Source organism: Tursiops truncatus, chromosome 6, assembly GCF_011762595.2.
Source record: "Tursiops truncatus isolate mTurTru1 chromosome 6, mTurTru1.mat.Y, whole genome shotgun sequence".
In the NCBI taxonomy this organism is placed as follows: Eukaryota; Metazoa; Chordata; class Mammalia; order Artiodactyla; family Delphinidae; genus Tursiops; species Tursiops truncatus.
Genome location: NC_047039.1, coordinates 104,140,356 through 104,159,620, shown reverse-complemented (window position 1 = coordinate 104,159,620; position 19,265 = coordinate 104,140,356). Strand labels below are relative to the sequence as shown.

General features: G+C 39.4%; 1 protein-coding gene across 10 annotated transcripts in view; it reads left to right on the top strand.

Moving 5' to 3' along the window:
* Positions 1-19,265, top strand: part of DENND1A (DENN domain containing 1A) — a 540,810-nt gene that overhangs the window by 283,281 nt on the left and 238,264 nt on the right. For all 10 annotated transcript variants that reach the window (XM_073806587.1, XM_073806589.1, XM_073806585.1 and 7 more), the window contains 2 exons: positions 359-412; positions 14,464-14,574. In XM_073806587.1, coding sequence (XP_073662688.1) covers positions 359-412; positions 14,464-14,574 — 165 coding nt within the window. The remainder of the gene's footprint in view (positions 1-358; positions 413-14,463; positions 14,575-19,265) is intronic.

The window sequence follows — 19,265 nt, the reverse complement described above, 5'->3', positions numbered from 1 at the left end:
CCAGTGTCCACTTGCCTCACCGAACAATAAATTATGAAGTCTGTAGCTTTCATGTGTTCAGAAACCTGCAAACATCGTAAAAGAATTTGGCCTTTAACTTCCTTGAGCTGTTCTTTTGTATCTCAAAGAAGTTCCTCTTTCATAGAAAAGAACTCCATCTACCAAACGAATGATTTAATGCATCTGGCTTTAATCCAACATTATCCTAAGGAAATATTCCATAGACTGTTCTCTATGAGTGAAACTCTGTTTCTTCATCTGAGTGAGGAATTATCTTCAGATCATCTACCTGATTTCTGAATAATGTGCTTGTTACATACTTTTGCAGAAATAAATAGCTTTTGTTTTTCTTTTCCAGCATTCTTATTTTACTGTGCCTGACACCAGAGAACTTCCCAGCATCCCTGAGAATGTGAGTACTTGGGCAGGGGTGGATTAAATTTTTATTCCTCTTTGTTTTTTTTACTAATTTTGAAAGAAAATAAAAGGATATATTTTCCCATTATAAAAATAATGCATTATGAAAGTAAAACCAAATAGAGAATATTTTAAAAATATAGAAAGTATAAAGACAAGGAAAGATCATTATTCATACTTCTCAAAGGTAATCACCTATTAACATGTTGATGTCTCATTGTAGTCTTTCTAGAATGTATTATTTACATAGTTAGAATCACCTATCACATAAGCATTTTGCCATTTCATTCACAGTCATTTTTGTTGGCTGCATAATATTCCATTTGCTATGTAGCTTATTTAGCTATTTCCTCGGTGTTGTGAATTTAGGGGTTTTTAGTTTCTGCTGTTGTAAATAAAATGCTTCTATGTAAAGAACTTGCCGTATAAAGATTTCTTTATTAGGGTAGATATACTCAAGTAAAATTATGCTCCTACTACATTTCTATATTAACTTTTAAGAAAGTAAAAGTAATTGTGGGTAGAAGTGTGAGGACCCCCATTCCCACCTCTTAAAGACTTAGCAGTGAACTTGAGTCTGAGGGAGCAGCGGGTAATACTTGCCCTCTGAACAAGCCGAATGACGTTATCTAGCCTAGGCTTAAGACGTATTTTCAAAATGTGTTACTCGGATTGTGAATAGTACTACGTAGAATTAAATATAGAATCACCACCACTAAGGCACTTGGTTGCTTTTTAAATTGTGGCAAAATGTACATAATGTAACATTTACTGTTTTAACTGTCTTTAAGTATATATTTCATTGGTAAACACATTCACATTGTTGTGCAACTGTCACCAACATCCATCTCCATTTTTTCATCTTTCCCAACTGAAACTCTGTGGCCATTAAATAACCCTTTAAACAACAACTCATTTCCCTCCTCCTCCCATCATCACCTGGCAACCACTATTCTCTCTGTCTCTATGAATTTGATTACTCTAGGCACCTCATTTAAGTAGAATCATACAATATTTGTCCTTTTGTGTTTGGTGTACTTCACTTAGCATAATGCGTTTGTGGTTCATCCATGTTGTAGCATGTGTCAGAATTTCCTTCTTTTTTTAAGGCTGAATAGTATTTCATTATATATACGTAACATACTACGTTTCATTTATCGGTTGATGGACGCTTGGGTTGCTTCCACCTTTAGGCTATTGTGAATAATGCTGCTTTGAACTTTGGTGTACAGATTGAACTTTGTGTTCAATCCTTTTGATTCTTTTGGGTATGTACTTGATTACTTTTTTAAAGTACTGGAATAAGTCAGGTAATCACATTTAATTAATGAAGTTAGGCTATAGTGTTGTGATTAGGTAACAGTCTTAATAAACTGGGATTGTCGAAGATATTCACAAAGTTTACTATCTATGTGATTAGGCTCTGGTGGAAAATATTGCTTTTTTCTGGTTTGACATTAAGTAATAAAAAAATCCACACCACAGTTACCATTTTAACAACAATAGCTAATGTTCATTGAGTACTAGTGCTTGTCAAATAAGGTATTCAATGCTTTACCTGTATTTTCTCATTTACCTCTCGTAATAAGCTTAGGTAGTCAGTACCCTAATTATTATTTTATATAAGGAAACAGAGGTCCTGAAAACTTAAGTAACATATTCAAGGTCCTACAGCACAGAAATGGTAGAACTGGAATTCAAACATTGATCTTTCTGATACTAGAAACTGAGTTCTTATATATTGTGCTACACTTTGAGCCCATAATTTTACCTTTCATCTCTCAAAAAATTCCATTGAAATGATAAGAGAACTATAAAATTAAGGAGAAAAATGTCCACGTAATGGCAGAAGGAGCCACCATGAGCTAGAAAATTTGAGGAATTTCTGCAACGTAAAGGAGATGGTTATTGAGCAGTCAAGAAGGTGTAGACAATGAAGGAACCCAAAAAGAACTGGAAAAGTCCTGCAGAAAGAGCAGAAGCCAGGGCTGTGGCATGGAACATTTATAAAAATTGATTATGGGGCTTCCCTGGTGGCGCAGTGGTTGAGAGTCCGCCTGCCGATGCAGGGGACACAGGTTCGTGCCCCGGTCCGGGAAGATCCCACATGCCATGGAGCAGCTGGGCCCGTGAGCCATGGCTGCTGAGCCTGAGCGTCCGGAGCCTGTGCTCCGCAATGGGAGAGGCCACAGCAGTGAGAGACCCGCGTACCGCAAAAAAAAAAAAAAAAAGAAGCAAAAGAAAAAATCATTGTAGTCTCTGAGAAAGTCATGTTCTGAGTTTTTCTTTTCTTCATTTCTGTGATAGTAGTAGTTTTCAAGTTGTTCTGCCTGGAGCCCTGCCTGAGGTTCTTTGGGACATGGGAAGGACTGAGGGAGCTAAACGGCTGACCCACCAGGGCATGGATGCTTCTGCTTTATTCAGAGCAGGTTCATTTCTATCTACTTAAATTGGGAATTCAGTAATATTTTGTTTGAGATAAAAGGGTTCTTTTGATTTTTTTTTTTTTAAAGCTTGGAAGCTACATTTTGAAAAACACAATGGGGGAGGATCATATCAATTATATACCTTTATACCTGCTTTTTCTATGACAATGTATTATGAACATTTACCTGTGTTATGAAAAACTCTTTACAAATATCTTTGTTGTAAAAAAAAATCAATTCAGAAGTACATATTAAAAAAAGTGAAAGGTCCCACATTACCACCATCCCAGCCCCACCATCCCTCCCCCATCCCAATCCCATTCTCCATCCAGAGTTTGATGAGTGTCATTTCAGACCTTTCTCTATGAATTTACATGTTAAATGTATGAATCCGTGTGTGTTGTAGACATTTTTTTAGACATAAAACAGTACTATTCATACTGTTTGGCAACTTATTTTTTTAATGTACTCTCAAAACTGTTCATATCTTTCATCTATGTTAAGTGATATTTTTATTTAATGGTATTTTATTCTTATGAAAGTAATACATATTAACGGCTTAAACAAACATGTAATATCACATAATTGTTGATGAAGTTTCCAAATTTTCCTTTATTCCCGTTCCCCAGAGGCAGCTACCTTCAGGTTTTTAGCAGTTGTAGTATTTCTCTCCATGTGTTTACCTGACATGCTCATATTGCTGTTCTTAATTTTTCTGTTTCAGATAACAGTTATTGACTTTCTCATGGAAGATGAATTTAGGTCTTTTATTACCTCTGATCCCCTCTCCCCCAGAAACACACATATACATGAAGTATCCTTTTCTCACTCACGCTTCCCCTCCCCCATCCTTTCTCTGTCTTCAGGAAAAAATTTAAATCAAAAGTTAATGTTTACATTTCAATGAGCAAGCTGAATCATATGATAGATTATGATATGTTTTCTTTCTTATACATTTGTCAGATAGGAGTTCCTGGATTTCACATCTTACTGCTTATCTTATTCCTTTATTTTGGTGAAACATTTTCCAGTAGTTTCCTGACAGTGTTGGGGGCAACATGTTTAGACCTTGCATGACTGCGAATGACTTTATTCTACTCTTGATAGGGTTGGGAATTACCCTCAGAGGTTTGAAGACATAGCTCCATTGACTTCTAGATTTCACACTGAAGCTTAGAAGTCTTGATCCATTCTGATTGCTGGGGTCTTTTTTTGTTTTTATTTTGGGTGGGGTTTTTTTGGGGATCCTTTATTTGTCTCTAGTATCTTGAAATTGTACAGTGATTTGCCTTGCTATGGGTCCATCTTCATCTACTGTGCTGGATATTTGGTGGACCCATACAGTCTGAAAATTCATGTCCTTTAGAGCTGGGAAATGTTCTCACATTATTTCTTTGAAAAAATTCTTCTTTATTTTTTTCTCTTTTCTTTTTCTGGGGTCTCTGTGGTGGCATGTTAAGCTTCCTAGTGTTGATCCTTTAATTTTCATAACTTTTCTATTTTCCATGTCTCTTTTGGTCTTCTTTCTACTTTCTTCAACTAGTCTTTCCACCCTTTTGAATTCTTTACTTCTGCCATCACTGTTAATATCCAAGAGCTTTTTGGTATTGTACAATAGATTATTCATTCTTTAATGGCATCTTGTTTCATGGGTGCAACATTTCTTCTTATCTCTTTGACACTGTTATTCATAAATTTAAAAATTTTTTCTTCTCTTTGCATTGTTTTCTTGCTTAGAGGTCCTCTCTTCTGTTTGTTTTGTTCTGTATCTTTGATTGTAGAGGCCTTTCCTCAAATAGGTGCCCAATCCTATCTGCGTGAGGCCTTAAAAAGCTCTGTGTTCATGAATGGGGCTTGTTACCTGGTGGGCTTTACTGTAGATCATGGCTTAGAGACCTGGCTACTGGGGATGAGGGGAGGATTTTAAATGTCAATATCAGAATCTTTTCTTTTGGACTAGTCAGTTTTCTCTTGCCAGTGACTGTAAGCTTCATAACACGTGTTCTGGAAGCTGAGTGGGGTGGTAAGTTATAGGATATGAACATTTAGCATGTATACTTTAAGCTCCCCTCCCATTTTTTGTTTAATTCTTTATCCCCTGTCCTCAGCTGTACCTAGTGTTCCCAAACCTTTCTGGTTACTAGAAAGTAAACAGTTTTTCCTCAGGAGGGGTGCCAAAAGGCCAGTTGACTAGCTGAGTGAGCTGGGAGAGGAGAATCTTGGGATCGAATTACTCTTCTTTTTATCGGCACCCTTCCCCTAGCCTTTAGAGGTGCTCGGTGTCTGCAGTTCCTGAACTTTTTTGGAGTTCTGTGGTGTGAGTTGGGTTGGATGCTTGCTGCCCTGTGCCCCGGGCCCAGCCTTTTCTGGGCTGCCAAGTCATTCTTCTTTAGTTTCTCAACTAAAGTTTCGGTTGACACTCTTGATACCTGGAACCAGATCATTCTTTGTTGTGCAGGATCGTTTTGTATGTTGTGGGGTGTTTAACAGCATCCCTGGGCTCTCTCTACCCACTGTAAGATGGTACCGCCCCCCCCCCCCCCCCAGCTGTGACAACCAAAAATATCTTCAGACATTGCCAGAAGCCCACTGGGGTGAATGACCCAGGTTGAGAACCATTTATTTAATAACATCTGGCTTCCAAAAAATTTGACATCTCTCTTCCATTACTATCTTTTCTCTTGTTCTTTGAGGTTTACATCTTTTAAAATTATTTCATTGTGACTTTTCCTGGCAGGGGGTGGTGAGGATTGCATGGTATCAGGAGAGAGAAAATATGTATTAAACAAATACATATGTTTAATCCACCATATTTTACTGGAAATCCCCACATATTTTAACTATGTTTCACCTACTAACAGACATTTAGATTGTCTCTAATGTTTTGCTATTATAACAATGTTATAATAACAATTATTGCCTAGGTTAAGTTCATCTTTCTATTTTTTAATTTTAAGGACTGAGAATTACTCAAGAACTTTAAGGTACCTGAAAGTCCTGACAGTTTCTCAATTTTCAAAACCACAATTACTGAGATTAGAAATAGTGTAGGAAAAAAAAATTTTATCTTCTTCATAACCCCACCTCCAATTCCTGTTTGCACTGTATGCTACCTCCCCTGCCCCCGCCATTAAAAAAAATTTGCATTCCCTCTGCTGGTTTTGCCACTAATGAACCAATTCCCTGTGTATGACCCATTGTCCCCTAAATCTTCCTTTGCAGACCAGTAAAAGGCTGGCCTTGTTTGTTTCTAAGTGAGAATAATAAAAACAATCTGCCAGACTCCTAACATACATGGTTCCATTTAAATCCTTACAGCTATTCTGTGAGAGGTAGACGTGAGCCTCATTTTACATGTGGGGACCCAGGGCTCACAGGCCTGAGGTTATAGCACAAGGTCTGCTTCCAAATGGGGTGTAGTGACCCTGGTTTGTAAGGAACCAAAACATTTTGTTTCCATTATACCCCCCTGCGTCCCTACAGTTGACTTTTGATATTCATGAGGAATGGAAAAAGGAAAAGAAATGATTTTTCATATTTCAAGTATGAAATGAAGCAGGAAAGCTTTTCCTCTAAGGAGAATCTGAACTTTTGTAGGACCAATTTGTGTGATTTTTGACATAGAATCGCTATTGAGCTCTAGCCATGTTGAAATTTGCATTTTAATCTCTTGGCAGGTTTTCAAGGATTAATTTAAAATGACTAAATTGCTGCATTGCAAATTGAAACAAGCAATAACGAAGGGGTTGTTAATATGATATAGTCTGCTGTAGTGGAAAGAACATGAGTTTTGGAGACAGCCAGACACTGGGCTCCACCACTCTGGGACCTTGGGATACTTACTTATATTCTCAAGCCTCCTTATCTAATAAAGGAAAGTGGGAGGAACAAGTGAACTATTACATGTAAAGTTCCAAGTTCAATGCCTGGTGCCACAGAGATACTGCTTTTGATGGTCCTTTCTTTCCCTTTGTCCTTCAGCTTTCCTAAAATTCTAGTCTTAACCTCTCTTGAGTTGTGGCCAAAGGCTAGGGAGCATTACTTCTTGGAGCTTATCTTTTCTTGGTTTTTGCTGACATTTTTGGTTGTGAAGAGCAACACTTTTCATGGAGTGTATGTTTGGCCACAAAAGTCTCTTAGCAGCCGCCATTGACTGGAAATGGTACAAGAAATAGAGTCCAGGACTCTCGTGCCTGTCATGTGGGAGATGTTGTGTACACATTTATTGATTATCTCCTCTTAGGGACTTCTGAACTAAGAGAATAAGCCAAGAAAAGGGTAAAAGGACTTTGGGATATGGAACTTGATTCTGTCAGCAGATAATTATATTCTTCTGGACAGCTTCAGAGAAGGGTTAATGTGAGAGAGAGAAAGGAGGTAGTATTGATTGAACATGCACTGTGGATCAGATCAGGTACTATTTGTTATATCATGAAATCTTCACAGCAGCCTTACAGTATGGTTGTTATCCCTGATCTGAAGAGGAGATAGAGCCCAGAGACATGAAGTAACTTACCCCTAGCCACCCAGCCAGTAAATGCTAAACCAGCATTCACGCTCAGGTCAGTCTGATTCCATCACCAAGACGCTGCTGGGTCCTGGGCCTCTGCTCCTTGGCTCCCAGTACCTTCCTAAGAAATCACTCATCCTAAGTGTAAATTATAGAATTAATTGTGTGACTGTTTTTATCAGTTCTCCTTCCATAAGGATAGGGATCAGATTTTTTCATCACTGCATCTCCGTAATTAGCACTGTACCTAGAACAGAGTAGATATTCAGTACGTATTTACGGAATGACTGAATGATTGAATGCATGAATGAATGAGCAATGCAGCCACTCTCAGGAGAAGGAAAAATAACAGTTCCTTTCACTTGGCTTTTGGGCCAGTGCGTCTGCAAGATGTTAATGAAAAGCAAATGGAGAAAATTAAGTCTTTCCACTTTCAGATCCCTGTTTAACTTAATTCTCATTATTTCTACAATTTCTGTGTAAAAATATTTTCTTCTTTTTCACTGAAAAACTATCACTATGTAATTGCTCTTCAGGGTTTTTTCTGTCTATCAAGTTAACACATGTAGGAGTGAATTTTATACAGGCAATAATTAAATGAGCATAAATCTTTATAAATTTAAACAGTTGACCTGCATTTTAAAAAAAAGTCACAGATCATGAACAGATATGTATTCATAATTACATTGTAAACTGGCTCTCTAAGGAATTTTTTTAGTGGCCAGGGTTTGAAGTTTACTTTTGATTAATGGATAATCATATAGACCTTCTTTTAGAATATTAAACAAACCTGTCTTAATTATCTGGCCTGTGTCATACCAAGTGGTTAATGATGCGAGGAAAGCATTTAGAACGGACAGTTACATATAACATTGCCCAGACTCCACTTTGTCAAAAGATGCACCATGATATAGAAAAGATTTATGAACTCATCATGACTTTCAAAAATAAACAAAGTTGAAGTGGTAGTAGAAGACCTATTTTCAAGTACTGAGATTATAGAGAATTCCATTGTTGCTGTTAAGAGTTGTCAGGTAATTGTTTATTCTAATGGTTTTTCCATTCATACAGAGGGATAAAAGTTGACCTCCGGATAAACTCTGCTTTCTTTCCTATAAGATACTTCTCTGATTTGATTGCTTGTGTGAGTTTGTGGGATTCTTTCTCAAACAGATTATTTTAGAATCCAAATTTATAATTTCTTTTTAAGAATCCTACACAACTAAAATGACCTAAATTCTTATTTTAAAAAATTAATTGAGGATTTTAAAGGTTTACATTATGGTAAAATAATCTGAGCAAGAGTTATTTCAGGAAATAAGGCCCTTGGACAAAACCAGCCTCTTGCCTTAGAAACCTCCTCCAGACACAGTACAGTAAGTCTTTATCATCTATACTGTGTATAAAGCTGAGAGTGACAAAGACTAATAAAATGACAGACCGTGGGGCGGACTAGCATCTGTTTCGAAGGCTCCAAGGAGTACCCAGCTTAGAGTCAGTTCTTTAGTTTGGGGATTATCTCATTTCCCTAAGGTACTGAACCTAAGACCCTTTTTCTCTGAGCCCCACTGTATCCCCTCCCTTCCGAGGCCCATTCCACCTCCCATCAGCACCCCCACCCCCACCTGCTTCCTCACCCGGGGCGTGGATCGCAGTGAGCCTGAAGTCCCCAGCCACCTGGATCGGCACAGGAGCCAGCAGGGATAACTAAAAGGGAGCAGCCATTATGGGGCTTCTCCTGGGGGAAATGGGGTTCTGCCAAGTGTCTTCCTTTCTTCTTTGTCTGGATTTAGAGCCACAGAGAGTTAGAGCTGGAAGTGTTCTTCCGCGCTGTTGCTTTTGTAGAAATGAAAAGCCTGGAGAGCCTTGTACGTGCCTCTTCTGAAGCTCAACTTCCGGGCTGCTCTTTCTCTGTTAACCAGAGACCTTTCTCGGACTTGAGCCCTGTTCGGCCTGGAAAGTGGTCAGCTTTGTGTCCCTGCTACCCAGCCCTACAGAGTGGGCCCAAATAATAATTACTAGGCATATAGGAGGATGCTCAGAGGCACATAACTATATGTAACTGAAAATATGCTTAAACTCCATGAATAGAAAAGGAACGTTCTTCCTTAAGCCTAAAAACTTACTAGCACTGAGAAAACTGAGCCCTTTTGAGCATGGACACTGGGAAGTAGTCTGTCTAAGCAAGGTTTTCCTTTTTAGCAAGTGAGTCACATGGAGGAGTAATTGTCAGGGAATAAAGGGGGTGGTTATTTAGGCTTCGCCATGATGGCATTATAACCCAGGACACTGGGCCTAAGACTAGGTGGACAGCAATACCATGTTGGACAGGATTGATGGTTCTTTAGAAGGAGGATTGATCCTTCATTAAAAGACTGGACTCTCCCTTTAAAAAAAACTTGTTGGGCAAGTGGACAGATGTGGAGCACAGGAACCTGGAAGTCTGGGCCTTGTCCCAGATCCTTCCTGCCCCCGTTCAGAGTCTGATCCATTGTCAAGTCCTGTGATTCCACTTTACAGAGATCTGTGACATTCATATTCAAAGCTTTTATCTGAATAGCTTGTACTCATTCTTTCCCTGAATGTGGCAGTAGCCTGTTAGCTGCTTGCCCTGCCTCCTGCTTGCCCTCTCTTGTGCATCCTCTACAGGACCTCTAGGGAGATCTTTCCGCAACAGGATAGGACCATCCTGATTCTTCAGCAGCTCCTTGTTACCTCCCTGTTATTATCAAGTCTAGGCTCCCACAGGATCTGAACTCAGCTCCCCTGCCCCAGCACGCTCCCTGCCCTGCACCCTGCCCTTCACTCCACTGACCTGCATAGAGCTGCTCTCTCCCCCTTGCCTCTGGCTGGAACACGCTTCTCCCCCTGTCCCCTAAGTGAACCCCCTGTTGGGAGGCCCAGAGAAGTATCTTCTCCTCTGTCAAGTCTTCCCCAGCCTTCCCCCCATATCCATCTGGCAGAGTTGAATCTTCCCTTCTCAGCCAGCCCTGGCGCATGTCTAGCCTGGATCACAGTTCTTGGCATATGAGGTTTCTGGGTCTAACGCTGCTCCTAGAAAATGGGGATCATGTTTAGTTAATCTCTGCAGGCCTAGCTCCCAGGGTGGTACTAAGCACTTAGTAGGAGTCAAACAGGTGTTTGTTGACTGGCTGATTATAGGAGACAGAAATGGAAGATTGAAGACTTAGTTCCACTGAAGCCAAATGCTGGGAGAAAGTGGCATACCTGTGTTTTTTAATAAATATAAGCTCACAGTGTGTTCTGGCTACAGTCTTAACTTAGGACAACTTGCTGTGGAAGCCTTCTCTTCTTATTCCTCGTCCCCTGACCTCTCTGTAAAATGTACACCTGCCTCTGTGTACAGTTCTCCCTGCCCCCTGCCCCAGTTACCTGAAGAACAAATCACCTATTTCTTTACATTTTAAATGAATGTAGGGACTTCCCTGGTGGCACAGTGGTTAAGACTCCACGCTCCCAATGCAGGGGGCCCGGGTTCGATCCCTGGTCCGGGAACTAGATCCCATATGCATGCCACAACTGAGAGTTTGAATGCTGCAACTAAGGAGCCCGCTTGCTGCAACTAAGACCCAACACAACCAAATAAATAAACAAATAAACAAACAAACAAAAATGAATGTAGCCACTGACACCTTTAAAAGCTCTCCCTCCTCCAGCTACCTTACCTGACTTTGTGAGTCTCCAATGTCAGTTCTTTTCCTGTGGGCCCTTCATCATTACTAAGTAATTGATCACTTCATCCAACTCAGACCCAGGTTTTCTGAAGTCAAGTGGTCCATTCTTCCTAACGTACCACGTTGTCCCCCTTCGAGGCCCTCGTGTTTCTCTTATACCACCCTGCTCACGCCTGAGCTAACGAGCAGTAGTCTTCAGTCAGTTGCTTTCTCCACTCATTGATTCTCTCTTTCATCAAACTGCTAAGATGATGGGGTACATCATTTTACCCAAAGGGATCTCAGTCTGGTGGCAAAAACATACTTGTAACTGAGTGATTATATGATAGAGACAAATTGTCATGGAATCACAAAGGGCAGCTTGACAAATGAGGAGTTGAGGAAGCCTTTCAGGAGAAGGTGACATTTGAGCTGAGTCATGAAAAGTAAATGGGTGTCCTCAAGGAAGAGAAGAGCCTTCTAGGCAGAGGAAACAGAGGAAGTAAAGGCCTGGGGGTGTGAAAAGCATGGCAGGTCTGAGAAATTGAGGGTGGTTGTAGCTTAAGCTACCGGATTCTTAAAGGCAGGGGGAAGGAGGCCCCTCTCTCTGAGGGCTTTTCTTCTGAGATAAGGCTTGATGGGAGCTGCAAGGGCTCCCTCCAGGTGTTCCCAAGGTCCGTTCTGCCCCACAGGTGCTGCTGTGGCTGATCGAGGTTTCCAGTCCATTCCCACCCACTCCCACTGCCTAGGCGGGTGGCGTCCCAGAAGGAAAGAGGCAGGGAGGAAGCAGATAAGAGAGACAGCTTCTGTTTAGACACAAATACCTTGGTAATCAGCACAGATGGGATGAGAAATACCAAAAAAAGTACATGACAGTTTAGAGAGAATTTGGTTAAATGTTACATATTTTTAACATACCTGTGTAGAGTTTTTGGACCGAGCACCTGAATCCTTCAGAACCTGGTTGGCCTGGGGGTTATGCCTCAACCAAGTGGTGTTTTTATTTCAGAAATGTTCCCTTTCCCATCCACAAAAGTATCCTTGTGATTTTTTTTTCTCCCACCAAAATAAGGCGCAGGATTTGTCTCTGACGCTGTGTCTCCCTATTTGGACGGCAAGCTGTGTAACATATTTCTACCCAGCGTGAAGCTTCTTGGCAGACTCTTGAGGCCACGTTTTGGTGGCTTCAGAGTTATCTTTGGATCTGTCAAAAGTGCTAATGGGCTTTCTGGCCTTCTTTAAGCTCCTCATTTCTATTTTCTTTTTACTTCCATCCTCTCCTAAAAGAAAAATTCATGTAATTCATCAGCAGTTAAGCATTTTACTGAAATGCTCAGCTGAGGGCCTTGTATTTTTGTTTGCGAGAATAACTCTGCCATGTCACTGTCTTCAGAACAAACCCCACCCTGACTTCATTAGCTCAGCACTCCTCAGTCCACTGGGCCAGAGGTACACTTGTTGACTAATTTATACTGCCGTTCTTGTTTGCTCAGTTTTGTTTTTCAAGTTTGTGTGGCGGTTAGAGCGAGAGTTTGGGGTTCAGGAAACCTGGTTTTGAAACTTGGCCCTGTCCAGCTGGGTGACCTTTGGAAGACTGTTTAACCTTCCTGAGCCTCAGTTTTCCCATCTATAAAATGGAGATGATAATGCCTTCCTCAGGGTTGTTGAGAAGATTAGAGAGAACGCAGGTAAAGTACCTATTTTCTGGCCCACGAGGATTACTCAATAAATGGAATAACAATTTTTAACAGAAACACTTTTTCTTTTGCCATACTTTGATCCTGCATGTTCTTTCCAAATACAAGTTTTATCTACTATTTTTAGTGGTGGTTAAAAAAAAGAAAAACAACAACAACAACAACACAGGTTTAAAGACAAACCCACCCAAGACTGAGCAATGCCTTATCCCGCTTACTATATGACCTTGGTCAAGTTACTTCTCTGTGCCTCTGTTTTCTTATCTGTATATAGAGATGATAATGTTTGTTCAAGCAGTGGCTTCAAGATGAGTGAAATAATATATGTAAAGCCTCATATATTGTAGATATTTAAAAGTTTTTAAGAGGGAGAATGTAATGTAAGGGAAAGTATAGGGCTATGGTGTTGCGTCTGTGTCCAAAATCTGACTGTACCAGTTACTGAATCTCTCCCAGACTTAGTTTACCTATATGTTGGAAAGAATAATACCTCATTGGATTTTTGTGAAGATTGCTTAAAATTACACGTTTAAGAGTACCTGGTCCAGTGCCTGGGAGTTGGTGGGTAGTCAGTATGCAAACCTATTAATTCACTCATGCTTTATTTATAAAGGTCGATAGTTAACCTGGTACTCAAATCAAACAATAATAAATCATAAGTGCTCATTCTTATTCCCAACCCATAATATTGTCAAAAAGCACTTTATGCTACTTTGCATATAAAATCCACCTGGTTTACTTGAATTTATGGGTTATGGATCTTTCATCATTATAAACTGCAACCCCTGGCAATAGCCATCCTTCCCTCTCCAACCCCCTTCATTTTCAGAGGATTATGTTGTATGGCATTGAAAACCTGTAACATTGAAGAAATTAGCATATTCATGTGTATTATTAAAGTCAGGTGGGTATAGAAAAGGTTGCAGAAATGAAACGCATTACATTTTTTCTGAAATCTGAAGAGTACCGATCTACAGTACTAATAAAAGGAGTGAAGCGCAGGCTACACACAAAAGCTAGTTTAAAACACTGCTTTGTCACAACTTGCTACTGCTTGTCTTCAATGGCTTTTTCCCCCTTTTGATGAAATACCTGGAAATTGTAGATCTTGGAAATTGCTTTACTTCCAGCCGAGGCATTTTAGAGAATGTAAACTGTGGAGGAGGGGACCCCAGTAGTGATGACAGGAGAGGAGCATGCCTGGCCTTTGCAGGTGGGGCCTGTTGGACAGAAACAGGCTCTGTGCCGGAAGCGTTTTGGTCCCTGGGTACTTTCTTTTGCTTAGACGTATGGCACAGTGCATTGGGAAAGTTCTAGGACCCAGGGTCAGAGGATATGAGCTGCGGTCTCATCTTCACTGCTCATTAGGTTTTCTGATCTTGGCATCTCTCTCTTGCCTTGGTTTCCTCATTTTTAAGATTGCAGACTTCTTGTCCGGCTCACCTTTCGGAGCTGACGTGAAGAACAAGCACAGTGCTGCATGTGACTTCACGTTGCAAACTGTAATCACCACCCAAAGGTGTGATTGCTCAGACTCCTTCATCTCTAAGGTCTCTTCCAACTTTACATTTCATGATTTACATGTGAGTGAGATTTGGCCTCCCAGGGAGAAAGCATAGGACTGGGGAAGAGGGGAGTATACTTTCTGATCATTTTCTGTTTCGGGTGCTTCTGTTAGATTCCGTTTTTAATAAGAACAAACAAAGTAATCCCCAAACCTCCCTTCTTCTTTCTCCTAGAGAAATCTGACAGAGTATTTTGTGGCTGTGGATGTAAACAACATGCTGCATCTGTACGCGAGCATGCTCTGCGAGCGCCGGATCCTCATCATCTGCAGCAAGCTCAGCACTGTGAGTAGACAGTCGAGGCGGGCTTTTGAATTTTATTTTAATTGAAAGATGTATCGGAAAGATTAAAGGAGAGTTTAGAAGAAGAAATCAGCCACAATCCCCTCAGGTAGTAACATGTCATTTTCATTAATTATTCATGTTCCTTCACAGTGTCAATGCACATTTCATTTATTCTTGTAGTTTCACAATCAATTATAAATAGTTTCCCATTTGATCGTGTGTTATGAACACTTTACATATTTCCACATTCTTCCATTATTGTCATTTGTTATATGTCTGTATCATATTCCATTATACTGATGTGTCATCGCTTGCTAAATCTTTTTTCTCTTCATGGCCATTTAGGTAGTTCGTAGTTTAATCCTTTAGTAGCTAACACTGCAGTGAACATCTTTCGGCTGCATTTGACTGATACAGTTTGTATTCTAAGCATTGGGACCACTGGGTCAAAGGACTGAATAAGTGCTATGACTTATGGGTGCCAAATTGCTTCCCAAACAGGCTGTGCTTTTTTATAGTGGATGCTGCCAGCTGTGCATGAGTGTACCATTTGCACTGCAGCCTTGCCAGAATTGTGTGTGTGCTCGTGGACATGTGCTTTAATTTACCTAATAAAATAGGCATAAAATGGTATTGCAGGTTTGCTTTATTTTTAATTTCTTTGGTTAAAGGTAACAACATTTTCCATGCGTTTCCCCCCCCCAATTTGCATTTTGTTAATGTCTTTTCTCATTTATCTTATAGGGCTCTTGATTTAAAAAAAATAAATTGGGATGAGCTCTTTTTATATTGTAAAAACTTTTACTATATAATATAAATACTTTTCTTATTCTTTTTATGTTAGTTTTTTTAACTTGCTAAGTATAGGAGTTTATATTTTTCCCAGTATCTATTATGAAAATTCTCAAACACAGAAAACTGAAATCAGTTTGCAGTGAACATCCACGTAATTCCATCTAGATTCTGCCATTAACATATTTCTGTGCTTGCTTTGGCACATCTTTATCCATCTATCCATCCCTCATACCATCCATCAAGCCATTTTATTTTTTGATGCATTTCAAAGTAAATCACAGACATCACTATGCTTCCCCTCAATAATTGCGTATGTTTGTTATTAACTAAAGTTCAATATCTGTTTACAGTATCTTTTTTTCTTTTTGAGGTAAAACTTACATAAAGATATTGACTAGGAGAAGTTGACTGTTTGAGAGGGTAGAAAGACCTTCTTATGGTGGGAATTTCCCTATTGAAGTTCCTATGGATAGAATCATAGGCCTATGATTTACCGATGTGTTTACCTATGAATTCAAGGCACCTAATAATGCAAACTTAGTGAGACCATTAGAGTTTTCTTTATGGTTTTCATTGTAATTTTATTATTTTTTCGGTATTGTTTGCTTGTCAAGAATGCACAATTTTTTTTTTTTAATTTTTTTTTTTTATGTTTGTGGTATGCGGGCCTCTCACTGTTGCGGCCTCTCCCATTGCGGAGCACAGGCTCCGGATGCGCAGGCTCAGCGGCCATGGCTCACGGGCCCTGCCGCTCCGCGGCATGTGGGATCTTCCCGGACCGGGGCACGAACCCGTGTCCCCTGCATCGGCAGGCGGACTCTCAACCACTGCGCCACCAGGGAAGCCCAAGAATGCACAATTTTTTAATTGCCTGCTAGGTGCTAGGCTTACAATGCATACTAGGTGATAAAAGCATGGCCCTTGCCCTCAAGGGAAAAACAGCCCATAATAGACCTCTTGCTTTGTTTTGCGTTTGGTTTTAAACTCGTAAGTGTAGTTGGTAATCTCAGGGCCTGAACACCCAGACTGAGGTTCAGAATGAGAATATTGTCAACCAGATTTATCGTTGCCTCTTTATGAGGCTGGATAGATTAAGAGTACGTTTGAAAGAGTCTAGTCCCTAACCAGTTACTGTTGCTTTGAAGAATTAAACTTAAGTAGAACAAAAGTAGGACATCATAACAGTGGAATTGAATTCCCATGGTGTTTTTGAGCCTTTAATATGTGCCAGGCACTGTGCTAAGCCCTCTTCATCTATTAACTCATTTAATTGTCACTACAACAGTTTGTAGTAGGTTCTGTTATTTTTCCATGTGATAGATAAGGAAGAATGTATCTTCTCCGTGATTTTGTTTAGATAAATGTAGGGGATTAAACACACACAGTTATTTCTGCTCCTTCCCAAAACGAAAATGAAATAAAGGAGTAAATCAACAAGCACAAAGAGCAGATGCAGCAGAAATCTTAGATATTAAGAAAATGCTGTTATCAATGTTATGCCAACATTCAAAAACTAAGGTGAAATGAACAGAAAAATATAATTTACCAAAATTGAATTAAGAAGAAATATAAAAATTGAATAGGTCATTTAATTTATAGAAATTGAATCGATATATAATTTTTTTTTCCAAAACACTCAGCCTGGATGGTTTTACAGGTATGTTTTATCAAATATCTCAAGGAGCAGGTAATTTCAATCTTAGACAAACTCCTTAAGAGTCTAGAAAAAAGAAGGAACACCCCCTGAGCTTTTCTTGTGACACTTGTATAATTTTGACATTCAACTACACGAAGAGACACTACAAGAAAGAAAAGTTATCAGCCAATCTCACTCAGTAACATAGCTGTAAAAATCTTAAACAAAACAGTAGCAAATAAAAAATATAATTCATAATAACTGAGTTGACTTTATTCCAGAAATGTAAGGCTGATAATACTAGAAAATCTGTTACTATAGCTCACCACATTAACATATTGAAAGGGAAGATTCAAATGTTCAATAGAGAAAAAGCATGACCATGTTCATGAATAGGAAGACTCATTATGTTAAAGGTATAAATGATGTATATTATAGATTACATATAATTCCATTCAAAATCCCAGTAGGATTTTACATAGTACTTGGCAACCTGATTCTAAAATTAATATGGAAAGCCAAAGGGAGAGCCAAGATATACTTGAAGAAAAAGAATGGGTGATGAAGCTTGCTTTACCAGACATCAAGACTTCTTATAGACCTCTAGTAACTAAGATGCTAGTAACGGCATAGGGATACACAAATAGACTGATGGAACGGAATAGAGATTGCAAAAACGGACCATGTGTGGGGGTTCTTCATATACAACAGAGGTGGCATTGTAAAATCTGGGGGAACGGATGGACTTTTCAATAATTGATAATCCACATGGGGAAGAAAAGGGAGATAATTTATATCTTACACAACTTGCAAAACTGAATTCCAAATGGATCAAGGACTTAAGTGTCAAAGGCAAAATTTTTAAACTTTAGAAGACAAAATAGGAGAATAAATCTCTGTGATCTTGGAGTAGAAATGGATTCAGTTAAATAATGCAAAATATGCATCATATAAAGGAAAAGATTAAAATTGTGAATTTTGTTCATTAAAAAATACCATTCAGGGGCTTCCCTGGTGGCGCAGTTGTTGAGAATCTGCCTGCTAATGCAGGGGACACGGGTTCGAGCCCTAGTCTGGGAGGATCCCATATGCCGCGGAGCAACTAGGCCCCCAACTAGCAACAGAGCCACAACTACTGAGCCTGTGCGTCTGGAGCCTGTGCTCCGCGACGAGAGACCGCGATAGTGAGAGGCCCGTGCACCACGATGAAGAGTGGCCCCCACTTGCCACAACTAGAGAAAGGCACAGAAATGAAGACCCAACACAGCAAAAATAAATTAATTAATTAGTAAACTCCTACCCCCAACATCTTAAAAAAAAAAAAACCATTCAGAGAATGGAAAGACAAGGCACAGGCTGAGATGAGGTATTTGCTATATATAAAACTGACAGAGGATTAATATCTGAAATATATAAAGAACTACTACAGTAAAAAAAAAAAAAGCAGAAGACAAATCTATCAATAGAAACATTGGCAAAAAGCACAAATAGGCATTTCACAGAAGAAACCTAAATGGCTAATAAATATATGGAAAGATGCTCAACCACATCAGTAACCACGGAAAAGCAAATTAAAACTACAGTAATTAAAACACTAGGTTTGCAAAAATTAGATGTCTGATAAAGCCAAGTGTTATATTGCAGATGTATTGGAGAATTTCATGTACTACTCTTTGAAGAGTATGTGGCATAGAACTATTTGCATATGCCCAACACTTAGCAGTTCCACTCCTGGGTGGAATTGTGTGTGTGTGTGTGTGTGTGTGTGTGTGTGTGTGTGTGTGTGTGTATACATACACATACCTACACACTCTTTTTGGTCATGTATAGTGGGATACATGTGCAAGCATGTTCATAGCAGCAGTGTTTTGGGTTTTGTTTTTTAAACCTGGAAAGAGCCCACATGACCATCAACAGAGAACTCATAAATTGATGCATAGTCATACAGTAGAACACTGTGTAAGTGAAGATGAACTACACTATCAGCATGGTGGGGTCTCTAATACAGAATTCTGAGTAAAAGAAACAAGCTACAGAAGAATATACAGTATGATTTCATTAATATAAAATTCAAGTAAGAAAAACTAAATGGTATATTATTTAGGGATACATACAAACTACGGAGGGGGGAAATGATTAACAGAAAATTTAGGTAGTAGTTTCCTCAAAGGGAGTGAAAGGAGTATAGTTGGGAAGAGGCATATGTGGGACATCAGAAGTATTATTTTCTGTCTTGAGCTAGGTTAGGGATCAGCAAACC